General features: G+C 39.5%; 2 protein-coding genes across 5 annotated transcripts in view; one reads left to right on the top strand and one right to left on the bottom strand.

Moving 5' to 3' along the window:
* Positions 1-8,816, top strand: part of LOC132395214 (uncharacterized) — a 77,223-nt gene extending 68,407 nt beyond the window's left edge. The window contains exons 17-19 of the mRNA XM_059971502.1: positions 372-468; positions 7,635-7,788; positions 8,711-8,816. Of these exons, the coding sequence (XP_059827485.1) occupies positions 372-468; positions 7,635-7,788; positions 8,711-8,816 (357 nt within the window). The remainder of the gene's footprint in view (positions 1-371; positions 469-7,634; positions 7,789-8,710) is intronic.
* A 6,617-nt stretch (positions 8,817-15,433) lies between these two features.
* ska2 (spindle and kinetochore associated complex subunit 2) overlaps positions 15,434-16,201 on the bottom strand; it is a 35,194-nt gene continuing 34,426 nt past the window's right edge. For all 4 annotated transcript variants that reach the window (XM_059973609.1, XM_059973608.1, XM_059973611.1 and 1 more), the window contains one exon: positions 15,434-16,079. In XM_059973609.1, the coding sequence (XP_059829592.1) occupies positions 15,944-16,079 (136 nt within the window). In that variant the 3' untranslated portion in view covers positions 15,434-15,943. The remainder of the gene's footprint in view (positions 16,080-16,201) is intronic.

Raw genomic sequence — 16,201 nt, forward strand, 5'->3', positions numbered from 1 at the left:
CCTCCAATCACCTTAAAATTACATCTTTTCTGCCCTGGGAAAAAGTCTCTGGCTGTCCACTCAAGCAATGCCTCTCAATATGTACACTTCTATCAAGTCACCTTTCATTCTCCTTCACTCCAAGTAGCTCACTTAACCTGTCCTCATAAGACATATTCTGTAATCCAGGCAGCATCCTGGTAAATCTAGCCTATACGCTCTCTAAGGTTCCTACAACACTCCTATGAGGCAACCAGAATAAAACAGTATTTCAAGAGTGGTCCAAGCAGGGTTTTATAGAGTTACAATGTTACCTTGCAGAATAGTCTTTGGGCATTTTCATAACTTAATGTTACCAAATACAACTTAAAATCAGTGTTCTTCAATCTTAGGCTGCTACATCAGTGTTCAACATTGCTAAGTGTCAAATGGAACAGGAGTGTGGAGAGACAAGTGCAGCTACTCCCAAAACCCCAATTCAATTGACAGGTAAGATGTTTCTTCAGCAGTGTAAAAGAGGAGAGTGAGTTATTGAACAGGATTATGCTGAACTGACAGATAATAATGGACGTGATCACCACTATCCACCTCTGCCCCTGGCATTTCAGGGCTTCAGACACAATTTTAACTGCCTGGAGCAGACAGACAGAGACTCAGCACAGCTCCCAGTTAACAACCATTAAATTAGCCCACAGATTGGAATTTTAAAAAAAATTCTAGATGATGGAAACCGGAATCAAAAGCTGAAAATGCTGTAAGTGCAAACACGAGGAAATCTGCAGATGCTGGAAATTCAAACAACAACACACACAAAATGCTGGTGGAATACAGCAGGCTAAGCAGCCTCTATAGGGAGAAGCGCTGTAGACATTTCGGGCCGAGACCCTTCATCAGGACTAACCGAAAGGAAAGATAGTAAGAGATTTGAAAGTAGTGGGGGGAGGGGGAAATGCAAAATGATAGGAGAAGACCGGAGGGGGTAGGATGAAGCTAAGAGCTAGAAAGGTGATAGGCGAAAGTGATACAGAGCTGGAGAAGGGAAAGGATCATAAGATGGGAGGCCTCAGGAGAAAGAAAGGAGGGGGGGAGCACCAGAGGGAGATGGAGAACAGGCAAACAACTAAATATGTCAGGGATGGGGTAAGAAGGGGAGGAGGGGCATTAACAGAAGTTAGAGAAGTCAATGTTCATGCCATCAGGTTGGAGGCTACCCAGCCGGTATATAAGGTGGTGTTCCTCCAACCTGAGTTTGGATTCATTTTGACTAGAGGAGGCCATGGATAGACATATCAGAATGGGAATGGGACGTGGAATTAAAATGTGTGGCCACTGGGAGATCCTGCTTTTTCTGGCAGATCGAGCGTAGGTGTTCAGTGAAACGGTCTCCCAGTCTGCGTCTGGTCTCACCAATATATAAAAGGCCACACCGGGAGCACCAGACGCAGTATACCACACCAGCCGACTCACAGGTGAAGTGTCGCCTCACCTGGAAGGACTGTCTGGGGCCCTGAATGGTGGTGAGGGAGGAAGTGTAAGGGCAGGTGTAGTACTTGTTCTGTTTACAAGGATAAGTGCCAGGAGGGAGATCGGTGGGAAGGGATGGGGGGGGACGAGTGGACAAGGGAGTTGCGTAGGGAGCAATCCCTGCAAAAAGCAGAAGTGGGGGGTGGGAGGGAAAAATGTGTTTGGTAGTGGGATCCCATTGGAGGTGGCGTAAGTTATGGAGAATTATACGTTGGACCTGGAGGCTGGTGGGGTGGTAGGTAAGGACAAGGGGAACCCTATCCCGAGTGGGGTGGCAGGTGGATGGGGTGAGGGCAGATGTGTGGGAAATGGGAGAGATGCGTTTGAGAGCAGAGTTGAAGGTGGATGAAGGGAAGCCCCTTTGTTTAAAAAAGGAAGACATCTCCTTCATCCTGGAATGAAAAGCCTCATCCTGAGAGCAGATGCGGCAGAGACGGAGGAATTGTGATAAGGGGATAGCCCAGGCATGGGCAAACTACGGCCCGCGGGCCATATGCGGCCCGTTAAGCTTTTTAATGCGGCCCGCAGAACTTGATGAAATTACATTAATAAACCTTGTTAACGTTTTTTCCCCGCAATTCTGGCGTTTTCCCAATAGATGACGCACTCTATATACATTGACCTTTGTTGAGGTGCAGCGTATTACTCCACATTTGCGCTTTACTTTGTGACCTTGTGGTGACCCATTTCCTGGCACATCCGAACCGGCTCACGATTAGCCAGCGTTCCGGCTAAGGGAGATAGCCTGCGGGGATTTGCGAGCACAGAGCTCCGCATACTGGCGCGCTCTCACTGTTCTGTCATTGTGCGGGTCGTTGTTGAGTTTTGGCACACGGGACAATTGAATAAGAAGGAGCAGGACAAGTAGCCCTGCATCTCCTACCGTTTTTGAAATAAAGACAGTCAGGAGGAGTGATGATGATAATATCTTGAAGGATAACAGAATTTTCAGTGCTTTAAAATAATAACTGTTACTATTAAAAAAAGCTGTATTTTATTCATTTAATTTTCAGTGTTTTAAAAGTCATTTCAATAAATAGCTAAATACCATGGGACTTCAAAGACAGATATTTTGTTGTAATGCATTTGTTTATTTTCAATTGAAATTAAAGCACATGTTTTCTACATATCCCATGATATTTTATTTTCTCTTATGAGGTGTATTACCAAAACACTCCGTCCATCTGCTCCTGGTCCGGCCCCCCTGTCAAATTTTAGAACCCTTTGTGGCCCTCAAGTCAAAAAGTTTGCTCACCCCTGGGATAGCCTTTTTGCAAGAGACAGGGTGGGAAGAGGAATAGTCCAGGTAGCTGTGAGAGTCTGTAGGCTTATAGTAGATATCAGTAGATAGGCTCTCCAGAGATGGAGACAGAAAGATCAAGAAAGGGGAGGGAGGTGTCAGAAATCAGTGCCTTTCTTGAACTTTAGGTAGTGTTCAGGATCAGTTCATTTTCTATTCAGAAATCTGGTGGTGGAAGGGAAGAAGGTATTCCTAAAACATTGAGTCTCTCTCTTCAGGTTCCTGTGCCTCCTCTCTAATGGTAGAAGTGAGTATGTCCTAGGTGATGGGGATCCTTTTTGAGGCATTACCTTCTGAAGATGTCCTTAATGCTGAGGAGGCTCATGCCCATGATGGAGCTTGCTGGTGTTGCAACCCCCTGCATATTTTCCTGATCCTGTACAGTGGCCCCTCCATACGAAATTGTGATGCAACCAGAACAACTGGTTGAAATTTGCATGCGTCTTTGGTGATGTAACGAATTTCTTGAACTCCTAATTGCCTCAATATGATGGATAGATGCTGACATCCAGAAATTTGAAATTGCTCACCTTTTCCATTGCCGATACCTCAGAGGACTGGACATTGTAACAGAACAGGAGACCAACTAACATAATTACCTTGAAGAGAATTAAACACAACTCTGAAAGGAGTATAATTAGCTGGCCATTAAGTATTCTTATCATTCTTCTTTCTCAGAGATGACCATGCAGAGGACAAAGTGTAGACACAATGGACTGCAGATGCAACAAACAATTTGCCAGAGGAACTCAGCAGGTCAAACAGCATCTGAGGGGTGGGGGTGGGGGGAAGAAGGAATTGTCTATGTTTTGGGTCAAAAACCTGCAACAGAACTGAGTTCCTCAAGCAAGTTGTTGCTCCAGGAAAATATGACGACTGTGTAATAAGCAGCCCATTCTTCTAAACTAGCTTGTAAGGTTTCCCACATTTCCAGTTCCACGCAAATTGTTTTTGTTGATATTTGAAGCATGTATAAATTGGTCAAGGCACAGATTTTAGTGTAGGATGACCATACTACCTTCCAAACTATTCTCCAAGTCTCTAAACACAACCTTCCTGAGAACCTGTTAGCAAATTGCCCCCAAATCATTATTTTCATAATATTGAAGATGGAGGTGAGAAAATGGCACAGATGGCAGACTTCAGTAGCCTCAGCAGTACACTTCCCTATGGGTGGTTTATTACTATTAGAAAATGTGGTACAATGTGTTGGAGTCAGTGCTCCAGCCTCTGTTAGCTGGGCTGATGTGGATAGCCTGGAGAGCCTGGTGAGCATTGCAGCCATGTTTTCCAGCTTAAATCATGCTCCGATAGTGAGTGAGAACAAACTACACAGTGGCTGCAGTGGCCACTTGCTGCTACACAATATTTTGTCCCGTCTTCAACAATAGAATCCAAATCTGCCAATTTCATTATCTAGAAGGATAAGGGCTGTTGATGTGCGCAAACAGCAACAAGTCTAAATGCACGCACATCAGATATACATCACAGCCCCTTCTTCACTGGGTCAAAGTCTTAGAACTTCCTGTTAATTGGAAGTCGAGAACAAAGCCGACATCTGAATATAAAACTGTAAAAAACTTGAATTTTACAACAGCTGGTTTTACATTTTTATTCAAATATCAAACAATTCCCTTTTAAAAGGTGTTAAACATTCATCTGGGACATTCTGTATCCATACACATCAGTTATTCCTTTGCTCTTGTTGGTGTTAATTTTTGACCTCACTAAACCGCTTGAACATTTAGAAATCATTTCCCTTTTTAAAAAAAACACAAATTTACTTAATTCATAATATGTAGAGTACGATTGCATGTCATTATCTTCATTCTGCCAAGCAATTCACTGCATCCATTTACAATATGTTAATGTCCTGACTGTTTCATCCTTAAACTTTGCTTCAGTGAGATATTTAAACAGCCGTCAGTCAGGGCCCAGTCTCTCCTTATCCAGTGACAGCAGAACCTTAGATTGTGGTCCTTCCCCATAGAGTCTTGGCTGCACTAAGCTTCAGCGTGGCCCTGAGTACAAACCGTGTCTGGAATGCGCCAGTTGAAGTAATCTGAGTAGAAAACCAACACGTTTCAGCCAGACCACAGTGCACTTTTGACCAAGTTGATGATCTTTCAGCAGTAATCGATATTTGTCTTTGTGTCCCTGAGAAGGGTCTGTAGATTCAGAGCACAGAATCTAATATTACACAATTTAGTATGAGCCCCAAAAAAGACCACTTCATCCCTTTCAAGACCTTGACATACAGAGCACGTGGAAGAGCATGACTGTCCTATCAGCATAACATCCATTGAGGGCAACGTGCAGTGGGATTGAGTCCAGCCGTGTATGCAAGATCTGATGATGGTAGCCCTCTTCAGGTGGGTTTTGTATTTATTTGAGTGTTGTGACATTGAGGTATTCTGCCAAATGGCTTCATCAGTCTAACCAGGGAAACACCCCACAGGGCCTCCTGAACAGTCTGTGTGGCGTAGTGGATGACTGACTGCAGTCAAAGGTGTTTTACCTCAGATTACAAGACAGAGCCATGACAGTTGAATTATCTGGAATATTCCTCATTTAACACAGCCAGAATCAGGTTCATCCCTTTAACACTAAAGATAGGTTGAACTATTGCAGAGTTTCTACACACAGCTTTATGCAGTCACACAGAAGCGTCTGTCATGTTGAAGGATACGCTTGGGTTTTTTTTTGTCTCCCCTTCTCAAGCCTCCAGTCAACTTTGGATTCCTCTTAATCTCCCATCCTTCAACTAAATCTACACAAAATTAGGGCAATTCATCTGAAGACTGCCTCTTTATACAGATAGGTATAAATTAACATTAAAGGAAAAATATCAGGCCTGGAAATATAACCTATCTCCACAAATTTCTAGTTTACTAGTTTCACTAGGGTTGTTCAAGATTCAAGATTTTTGTCATTTTTACAGTACATGTGTAAAGGAGAACAAAATGATTGTTACTCTGCATTTAATGCAGTATTTACAAAAACCACAGTAAGCATAAATAAGAATAAACTATAAATGCAAGCCTATTAAACAGTGTACAAGTAACATCGTGTTGAATCATTAAAAACTAATCACTTAAAGTCTTTAATATTTGAAAGCTACTTCTCTTGACTCTACACAGAATGTCCAGTGACAAGGTCAAATCAGGTAGATTGGCAAATCAAAAGGCTGAGACTGCCACCACAAGATATTTAATGCTACTATAAGTATTTGATACAAGAATGAGAAAATGGAATATTGGCAATTCTATTAAAATGTCTGATGGTCACATTCAAGATTTAATACAAGTAACACAATTGATAACCAATGACATTTTATGGAGTGCAAAGAAAATGGGAGATTTTATTTTAAATCAAAATATAAATCAAAAGATCGTCAATGGAGGTATCAGTCTAACCAGGGAACCACCCCACAGGGCCTTCTAAATAATCTGTGTGGATCAATGGATGACCATGTGAATCAAAGGTGTTTTCCTCAAATATTAAACACGTCTCTTATTAGTCAAATAAGATGGGAAAATCCCCAAAACTGGATAAAATTTATGCCACGAGAGATTAAGCGAAAGACTGCTTGAGCTGTACCTGAGATTTTTTACACCCTTGCTGGCCACAACTGAGGTGCCAAAAAACTGGGGAATAGCAAATGTGTTTCTCCCCCTCCCCCACTTTTCAATGAAGGCAGCAGGGAGAAGCCTAGTAGTTACAGACCTGGGATCCTAATGTCTATACTGGGAAGATATTAGAAAGAGGAGGACAGGATTACAGATTATTTGGAAAGACAGACTAATTGGAGAAAGCCAGGATAGATCACATCTGACTACACTTAATTTGCTCCTCAAGAAGTTCATTGATGAGAACAGTACCATTGGTACAGCTTCAGCAAGGCCTTTGACAAGGTTCCATGTGGGGTGTGGGTCCAAAATCTTAGGGCCCTTAGTACCAGGTAAAGTTTGTAAATTGAGTATTAGGGATACGTGATGTTGGCACTGGGATGGGCGGCCAAATTTCTGGGCTGCCCAGCACATTTAGTTGTTAATGCAAACAATGCATTTCACTGAATCTCTTGCTGTACACAATAAACACTCACAGATCTTGGTCCAACAGTGGGGTAGCAGTAGAAGACAGAAAGATAGGAGGTTGTTTTAGTGATTGGAGGTCCGTGACTAATGGTGTTTCACAGGGATGGGTGCTAGGGCCTTTGCTATATGTAATCTAAATTGACAATTTTGTTTGTTGATGAAGGTGCCCTACAGACCTGCTAAGAATTCTTGCAAAGAGTGTGGATAAATACCCTCACCCCAACACTGCTGATTCCATAGCCTATAGATTCACTTTAAAGAACTCCACAACTCATGTTCTCACTATTATTTCTTACTTATATTTTGTATTTGCACAACTTGTCTTTGCACATTGGTTGTTTTTACATCATGTGTAGTTTCCCATTGATTTGGTTTTCTTTGTATGTGTTGTAAATGCCATAAGGAACACATGTTGACATATCTACTTCGATAATGAATTTACTTGGAACAAATGAGTTGTTCCAAATGCAGAGGAACCTACAAGTTTTCTTTCTGCACTTATGATCTCAATGTTTGTAGTTTGTCCAATGGAACAAGTTCTCAGGAAAGGGACTTCCTATGTTTCAATAGGCACATTTAATGTCAGAGAAATGGATGCAATAATACATCCTGAAATTCTTTTTCTTCGCAAGCATCTACAAAAAAAAGAGTACCCCAAAGAATGAATGACAGTTAAATGTTAGAACCCCAAACTTTTTTTAAAAATATAACTAATCATAATTTCATGTTTGCAGAAGAGAAAGCAAAATCAACAGAAGGTATTGTTCTGAAGTTAGTGGAGGATGAGAAGGATGAAGGAACTGGTCCAAAGAGAATGCAGGAAGCATTGGATCATCTCAGTGACTGTGAATGGTACAGACTGCAAAAATCCTTGGAAGAGGATCAGAGGCAAGAGAATCAAACAAGTCAACATCATTTGTTTCAATGCTGTTATGACTTTAATTACCAATTCCACAAATAGATCAAGGATTTAACTAATTTTTAAGCATTCTTCAGAATGTTTTGTATTGATAAATGAAACTGCTTGTTATGCAACTTCATCTATCCTGAATAAGGTTGGATAAACAAACACCCAAATTGGAATTTAGCTTCTTTGAAACATTGGCATGAGAAAATTTATCACATTTTTCATATTACTTTGATGTACAATACCTTTTTCAGTCTATTTTATTACTTCATCTACCAAACCAGGTTACCTTTCAAAGATACAGCCAGCCATTCCCACATAGGATTCGCCTAGCTACAAAGCAAGACAAACAGGTTTTGCGATCAACTTTGTTCATACAATGTGAACTGGTCACTTTTCACAGCATTCCATTGACTGTAGGCCACCTGATTTACAAACGGGTTCTATTTTGTTTTCAGACACAAGTTGATGTCTGCAATACACAGATACATTTTGTGAAATCTTTGGGAAAGACACAAACATCACTTGATATAGTAACCAGTATTGTAATGAATAGGATCAACAGCACAGAAGACTAATCAGAGAACAGAAACTAAAAATGGAGAGAGGAAACTGTCTTTCATAGAAACAAATGTATGTTCAATTTGTAAATTTAATATTGAAGTTCATTCCTAACACAGTCCTTAAGTGATATTCATAACCAGAGGGCAGCCCATATTGATTTGTTTTAATGTTGGTCCTCCGTTAAAATTAAGCATGAAAACATGGAACAACCTGCATGCATTACCATTTTGTAACTTACTGGGGCAGAACAGGGCAAAACATCCATTTGCTTTACCCACCAATCTGTCTTAATCCAAACATCAAGAATGCCTTATAATGAATTTACCACTCCCTCTCCAGTCAGCCTTCTGGAATTTATGACAAGTTTTCACTGTCAAATTCTGCACGATTACTGGAAGAACTGGAGCTTTTCCAATTTATTCCACCCAAGATCATCTACAGTTGAGAGATTTAACCCATTAAATGCTTGGACTGACATTTTGACTCCCTACTACTCACCAACTCCATATTTTTACAAAGAAAAAATTCTTGACAGTATTTTCTTAAGAACCGGGGTATCAATTTCAGTAACAATATACAAAGCTAATTTAATGTTATGCTTTTCCTTAGAGCTCATTCCACACTGGACAGCATTTTAGAGATGATAGAATCTGCAGTTCAATCAAAAGAAGAAACAATCAAGAACCAGGCACCCAGTGAAGAGGCCTTACGGTTAGAGCAGCAACAATATTTTCATTAACACTGACCCATCCTCACAATAGGATTATATTTGTCCTGGATACCAGCGCAAAGCACCAACCTAATTTACACTCCGCATAATTTATTTTCCCATCAAACATCTCAGAGATTCCATTGAGCGGATGGGCATGTTGCATTTAAACTATGCCCAAGAACTCAATTTCAAGTGCTCGAGTATTTGAATGAAGACTCAACCACTCAGGGGAAGAAACTTGATAGAATCCCAGTACAATATAGAGACTTTTAAAATTAAGCACTGCAGATGTTGTCATAAAAGATGTTCCAGTTACTATTGCTCAATGACTACCTACATTTTCTTTAATGACACTAAATCGCTAATGCCAGCTAGTTTTACAATATTGGTGCCATATACAAAATTAATTTGGTATTTAGATTTTTGTTGTTGGCTATATCTATAAATGATAACAATACACTGAATGTTCACAGTAAGATCATGTACTAATTCCTTCATTGACAGTATGTTACAAAAGGCAGAATCTGGAAGCACTGGAAACCAAACCAACACAACTGCACAGGAAGAATCAACAGGAGACAAAACATCAGGGACAAGTGCATCAATTACAAGTAAGAACTGTTTAGAAAAACACCAAGCAGAAGACTCAACTTGGATAACAATTCTTTCAAGAATTAGATACTTGAGGAAAGGTCTGGGCTTTTGTTTTAAACTTTCAGAAGCTCAACCAACTGAAGGCAATGTTGGTTTTATAAATAGTAACAGATGTAGGTTAGAAAAAAATTCATTGCTCGTAGCTAACCCACATTACGAGCAAAACAATCAATACAGTGAATGCAGGATTATGTGACAATAGCTGGAGATCAAATCCCAGTTCTTGTATGCAAGTTTAATCTGCAGTAAGAGTCAGATAGTGTATAACAGTGGTCTCTAAGACATGGTAGGTATATTCCTGAGAGTGATCACAGGTCAGTTTACTGAGGTGTCCAAATATTCAAATTTTAGAAAAGCAACATCATTCAAGACATCCTGCACAAGTTCTGTGATTAGTTTTATCCTTTCAATTACTCAGCTTCACTTTTCGTGTTAACTAACTCCCACTTAAAAGTTGGTAGCTTTCATCAAGATATCCAGGGTAGTTGAAGTTGGGATATTTTTGCCTAAAACTGTCCCAGTTTGAAGGGGAAGTAGTATTGGATTTCTGGGCACCCAAATGGGAGATCAGTTCAAATCTATTACATCTGCCAGGCAAAGATCAATTAAGAACTTATTTTATAAGTAACATTGGTAATGACAGTGAAACTACTGTTGTAAACTACACCTAGTTCCTTAGTGTGGCCTATATGCAAATCCAGAACCACTAATAGCTTGATGCTCAAGTGACCTAGCAAGCCATTCGATTGTACCATTACTGCTATATTTAAAGCATATGGTCAAGAGTCTGCTTTGTTCTTACAGCTGACCTGCTTAACCCAACTTTTGTTATTCAGACCATATTGTGTCACTTATTAAATGCCTTCTGGAAAACCAATACTATATGTACTAATTCCCTTTATCGACTGTCTCAGAACCCCAGCACATTTATCAAACAATTTTCTTTGCATAAAACTATGTTGACTGCACTTGATTACTCTAGGATTTTCAAAATACCTGCACATGCCGCCAATGGATTCCACTATTATCTTGCTTTCAGTTCTTTAAATGTTTATACACATGCACGTTTTATTCCATATCTGACTTTAACCTCTAATTGTAATGTAATTCTTTATAATTGGTGAATTTTTTTTTGTTGCATGCCACACCCTGACCACACACATTCCTGTAATTGTAAAAGGCAAATAAAGTTAATCCTTCATATTTAGCTACATTTTCTTCCAGTGCTCTGAGCCCTCTAGAGTTCAAGGAGTTTTAGCAGAAGGGCATGCAGGGAAAGCACCAATCACCACTAAAAATAAGATACCAACCTACTGAAGCTTCAGAGTAGGACTACATATATACAAAGCCAGGGGTTAATGGTATTGGTCCATGGCATAAGAGGTTGGGAACCCCTGCAGCAGAGTAAAAAACCTCAGCCAATCATCCAGCACAATACAGGAGTAGATACAAGTTTGGTAACCCTACAGAGATATTAGTAAAAACCACCAAATCAACAGTCCCCTTTCCCATGCACGTGACATTTACCAGGAGCATTGTATACAAAAGGACCAAAGCACTGTTGAGGATCCCTACTGCCCGTTCCACAATCTCTTCGATGCACAACCATCATGAAGGAGCATCAGGACTAGGACTGCCAGACTAGATAACAGCTTCTTCTAAGGCTGCAAGACTAATAAATACCCTGCCACTACTGAGCTCTCATTATTTTCCAGTGAGCTGTTTACGTGTGTTGTGCACTGCATGCATTTTGAATTCTATTTTATTAACCTCATTGTGGTAATGTTTTGTTTTATGTACTGTGTGATTTATTTATTGTGGATCAGAGTAACATTGTTTCATTTGGTTGTATGACTATACAGTCAGATGACAGACTTCAGGTTGGGTGATTCTACCATCTCTAACCAGACTAAACTGATCACGGAAGCAGAAGCTACAAAAACATCCCCATCAGTAGCAAGGCCCAGCATGCAAACAGCATGTTTGGCCAGAGATAAACTGCTGTGCTTTCACACATTGTTACACGTACTTCCTTTTTTCACAGTATCCTAGGCACTTACTATATATTCCTTTTCCTCCTTTGTTCTCTGCAAATGCATTACCTCATTTCTGTTCAAACTCCACAAGCAATTTTGCTGCCCACCTGATCCATCTAGTAATAAATTTCCATAAGTCTTGAATACCTTACCCCACCCCCAGCACTAGAATTAATCACACTGCCAATTTTCAAATGAGAAAATCTACAGATGCTGGAAATCCATAGCCACACACACACAATGCTGGAAGAACTCAGCATCGATGGAAGAGTACAGTCAATGTTTTGGGCCAAGACCCTTCAGCAGGATGTTGCCCTCCAATTACTGAAGTTCTCACTGAACAATACCCTTTTATCAAATTATGACAATTTTCCTAGGGATTCATTCTTGATTAACATGACTTTAGGGAGTTAATAAGACACTCCCCCAAATGTATGGGGGAGATCAGGGATTCTTCCACAGATTGGTAACCATACATGCAAGTATCCAGTTCCAGCAACCTGTTAAATGTACTACCAAACTAGAGCTATTGATAGATTTATTGGGCAGGGTTCATGGTGCCAAGATGTATCCGGACAGACCATTTAGGTATGTGATCACTTGGCACAGTACAAGGCAAGTGGTCAGGCGAGAATTTCCCATGGCCTTTTCCCTCTTTGGAAGTTTTAGATCACTCATTAGAGGAAAACAGCGGTAGCCAAATTCATGGCACACGTAAAACTAATGATTAGAGGGCAGAAAGGTGAGGAAGGGGGCAGTAAGTGCAAAAGTCCAGAAAATGTGCAACTTTACCAAACTTTTACCATCTTATCTACAGGTAGTACAGGTGAGAGTTCCAATAAAAAAGCAATTGAAAGAACAAACTGGACCCAACCTCACAGGTATGGCTGTCACAGAATACCTTTTATCTCCATTCTTTTTAGCTTTGTAAGGTAAAGGCATTTGCCATCTGAAAATACAAGACTACTGAGTAGCTGCCTTGACAAAAATGTAGATCCTTACACTAAAAGCAAAACTACTCTTACTGTCAAGATTGAAAAAGATCTGCTCCTCAAACTTACAGTGCTGAAACATAAAAAAAACTGCTCATGTAACGAATGTAATTGCTATATAGATTGCAATAAGGCACAACTCAAAAATAATCTTTCCACGTGGGAAAACATCTAGTGAAGTCTTTCAATACATTAAGTCAAATGAATAAACTTTGGTGTAGTAAACTAGAAAAGTGACAAACTGACAAGTATTTTCTTGGCACAGTTGTTGAATGGATTTAACTTAAGGGCATATTATCTCAAATAGTGAGAAGGACAGCATGTTAAAAAGAATGATAACTGGATCACCAACATTGTCATTTATTTTTCTTCTTGGTAGGATCATCATCTTGAAATAAAGCAACAATTGAATGTCAAATACCATGCGGAGAAATCTCAGCTCAACAGTGTACAAGTACACAACATCCTTCAGAGTTCAAAGAGCTTATAATTCCCTTAACATTCTTGAAATGTTTCTTCAAACTGGATTTCCAAGCATAATAAATCAAATGGTGCACTGTAGTACTGGTACATGGTCTAAGGCATTATGAATAGAATCAGAAGTTTGTTAGCCACTAAACAAGTTGCACATTACTATAAATGTAATAAAAGTTTGCATCTATTCTCTGCCAATGTTAAAATGCATCATAATTTGCAAAGATTAATGTATTTTTCATCTTTTCAGTGAAAGAGGGATTCAGAGATTAATTCTATTGTCAAAGTGTGCACATACAACTGATATTTGCCTACTCCAGATAGCTATTAAATACAGAAATGCCATGGATGTTAATGAAAGGACACCCCCCTTCTGAAAAAAAGCGACAATAACAATCCCAACAGGCCAGCTGGTGGCATAGTGGCATCAGTACCAGACTTACAAGCGAAGGCTCCCAAGTTCAAATTCAGCCAGCTCCCTTGCACGCTTTCCATCCGTGCTGGGTTGAGCGGCGAGCTAGCAACTTGGCCTCGTAAAAACAAGAAAGCCTGCTAAGAAAAAAAGGCTGTCACAACAGCGTCCTGATGACTCCACTCGGAGTTAAGGGCTTTCTTCTTCTAACAGTCCCAACCCCCTCACTCACAGAAAAAAACAGTAGCAGTAACTGCTACCCCCCCCCCCCCAAAAAATTGTAACAAATCACCACCCATAGTAGTGAGGTTAACACGTTGCTGAAACTGGATACTTACATGCATAGTTACCAAACTGGTAGAATCCCTCATCTCCCCCACACTTATTGACACACATAAAACTCTTGTCAAAATGTAGGTAACTTACTTCCTCCAACAAATGTTCAAACCAAACCAAAGGCTTTGGCACTGAAACATGGCAAATTACACTGGAACATTCCCAACCCCTGCAAAAAAAGTACTCTGAAATCATACAATTCTAGTGAAGAGCAACATAAAACTTCAATATAGCAATCAGATTCTTTTACTAATACCCCCAACTCCTTGGATTTTACTAGTCTGCTCTAAATACAAACCTGCAAGTCAAATCAATTTTAAAACAAAGTAGTGCAACACTATGAACTGTTTTATTATCACATGGAATAAAACAGTGATATCAAATTAATATATTAACAGTAGTTCTTGTCCTACCTCAATATACAGTATTGTTTAATGAAAAGTGTATGGATGTCATTCAGTACCAAGATTTTCCATTGTACCTTTGCATATTTGACATCATAAACAAATAATATGCCAATAACAAAGTAGAAAAGCATTCAAGTACAGGGCAAGACATTTAATAGTATGTAGTCATTGTTAATGTCAGAAATAAGGGTATGTTTTTACTAGAACCTGCTTCATTTTCACAAAGAAAATATTTCAGTTTGACACTGCACTCTGCCATTCCCATTTGGTAGAATAACCTTCCAAGTCCCAAAATTGAATTAATCTGGGTTCATGACCGGAAATGGAATAAAGGTATGATCTGAGCACTGAGTTGAGAGGAGTCACCTGGGCAAGCACTGACAGGCTTCTTCACTCTTACCAATATTTGGCTAACCCACCTTGGAGATACGTAAACAATGCAGTCAAACTAAAAGAATGCTTCAGTCCCAGTACAGCCATTTTTAAACCACAAATATAACCACACAACACATTTTTACAATCTCATTCCACTTTATTCAACATCAAAAACTGACAGGATCTATTCAAAATGACAAAATATCCTTTCTTCATAAGTACATTGTTTAAGCATTCTGTATACTTCATTATCAAAAGCAACACAAATTCAATAATGTTCCATCTGGAAAGAAATCATGGAATTGAAGCAGATCTTGATAATTTTTGTTTTAAAATTTATTGAGTCAATTAATAATCTTTAGATCAGGTCCCATAATTATCTAGGCCACATTCAGCTGGTGGAGTTAAACTCACTGGGGGTGGTGGGAAATCTAATATAGAATGTAATAAAACTCCAGCAATCTGACAGACTTGGGTCTTTGGTGATCCCAGACTCCTGATCTCATTACTATCCCATCCTAATTGTTATATAGTTTAAAGCATTTTCCTGTAAACGTGTTGATATCTAAAGGAGCAGAAATACACATACATTCCAAACACTGGCTCCTGCTCAAAAACAGCCATATCACAACTCGAGTTCCTGGCCACACATTGGACAAATATCAACCAGACAACTAACCTTTATTATTTATGAACTATTAAATACAAGATTATTGGAATTTTATGGTACATTTCATCAATCATCTAAATTACTAGACAAAGTGCTCATTAAAACCACCGTATTTACAGATTTGTGACAGCTATACTCCTGCGTAGAAGATCAGCATGCTCAGTTTGGTAGCCAGGGGATAAACTCTCCAAGAAAAGGGTCATTTCCCTGAAAATTAGGCAAAAGGTCAATAACCGAGATGTTTCTTAAATACAAACAATACAAATTTCAGGAACCATAAGCATTGAAAACCTGACAATTAATCAGTTTGTGATTCTGCTGCCAGACTAAAATATCCATTCCCTGTATTAAATATCAAGTCCACCATACTTTGGAGACTAGCTCCTGAAGCACCTCAGATTCTTGCACCCTATTTTCAGTTTGCTGATTCAGACATCCACAAATCTGCACTTGAATTCAGACAAGATCAAGTACAAATACTGCTTTGGTAGAAGACCGGCAAATCTAGGAATGACACAGGGAGAGACGGACACGTCCTTTTTTGTCCAATTGAATGAGTTCAAGAGCTTTAAGTGTTTTTAACTCTGCTTCAGTTGCCTTCATGTTGAGTTTCATCATCTGCATCACAGTCAGCGCAGAACTGAAAGAGAATAATGTACAGAGAAGTTGTCAACTAAAAGTCATACCTTCATTAAAATGTCATTTAATGCCTTCAAAATAAAGTGCTACACACACAACTGCTGTTCCAGATAAATACTCTAC

Source organism: Hypanus sabinus, chromosome 6 (assembly GCF_030144855.1).
Source record: "Hypanus sabinus isolate sHypSab1 chromosome 6, sHypSab1.hap1, whole genome shotgun sequence".
NCBI classification, from domain to species: Eukaryota; Metazoa; Chordata; class Chondrichthyes; order Myliobatiformes; family Dasyatidae; genus Hypanus; species Hypanus sabinus.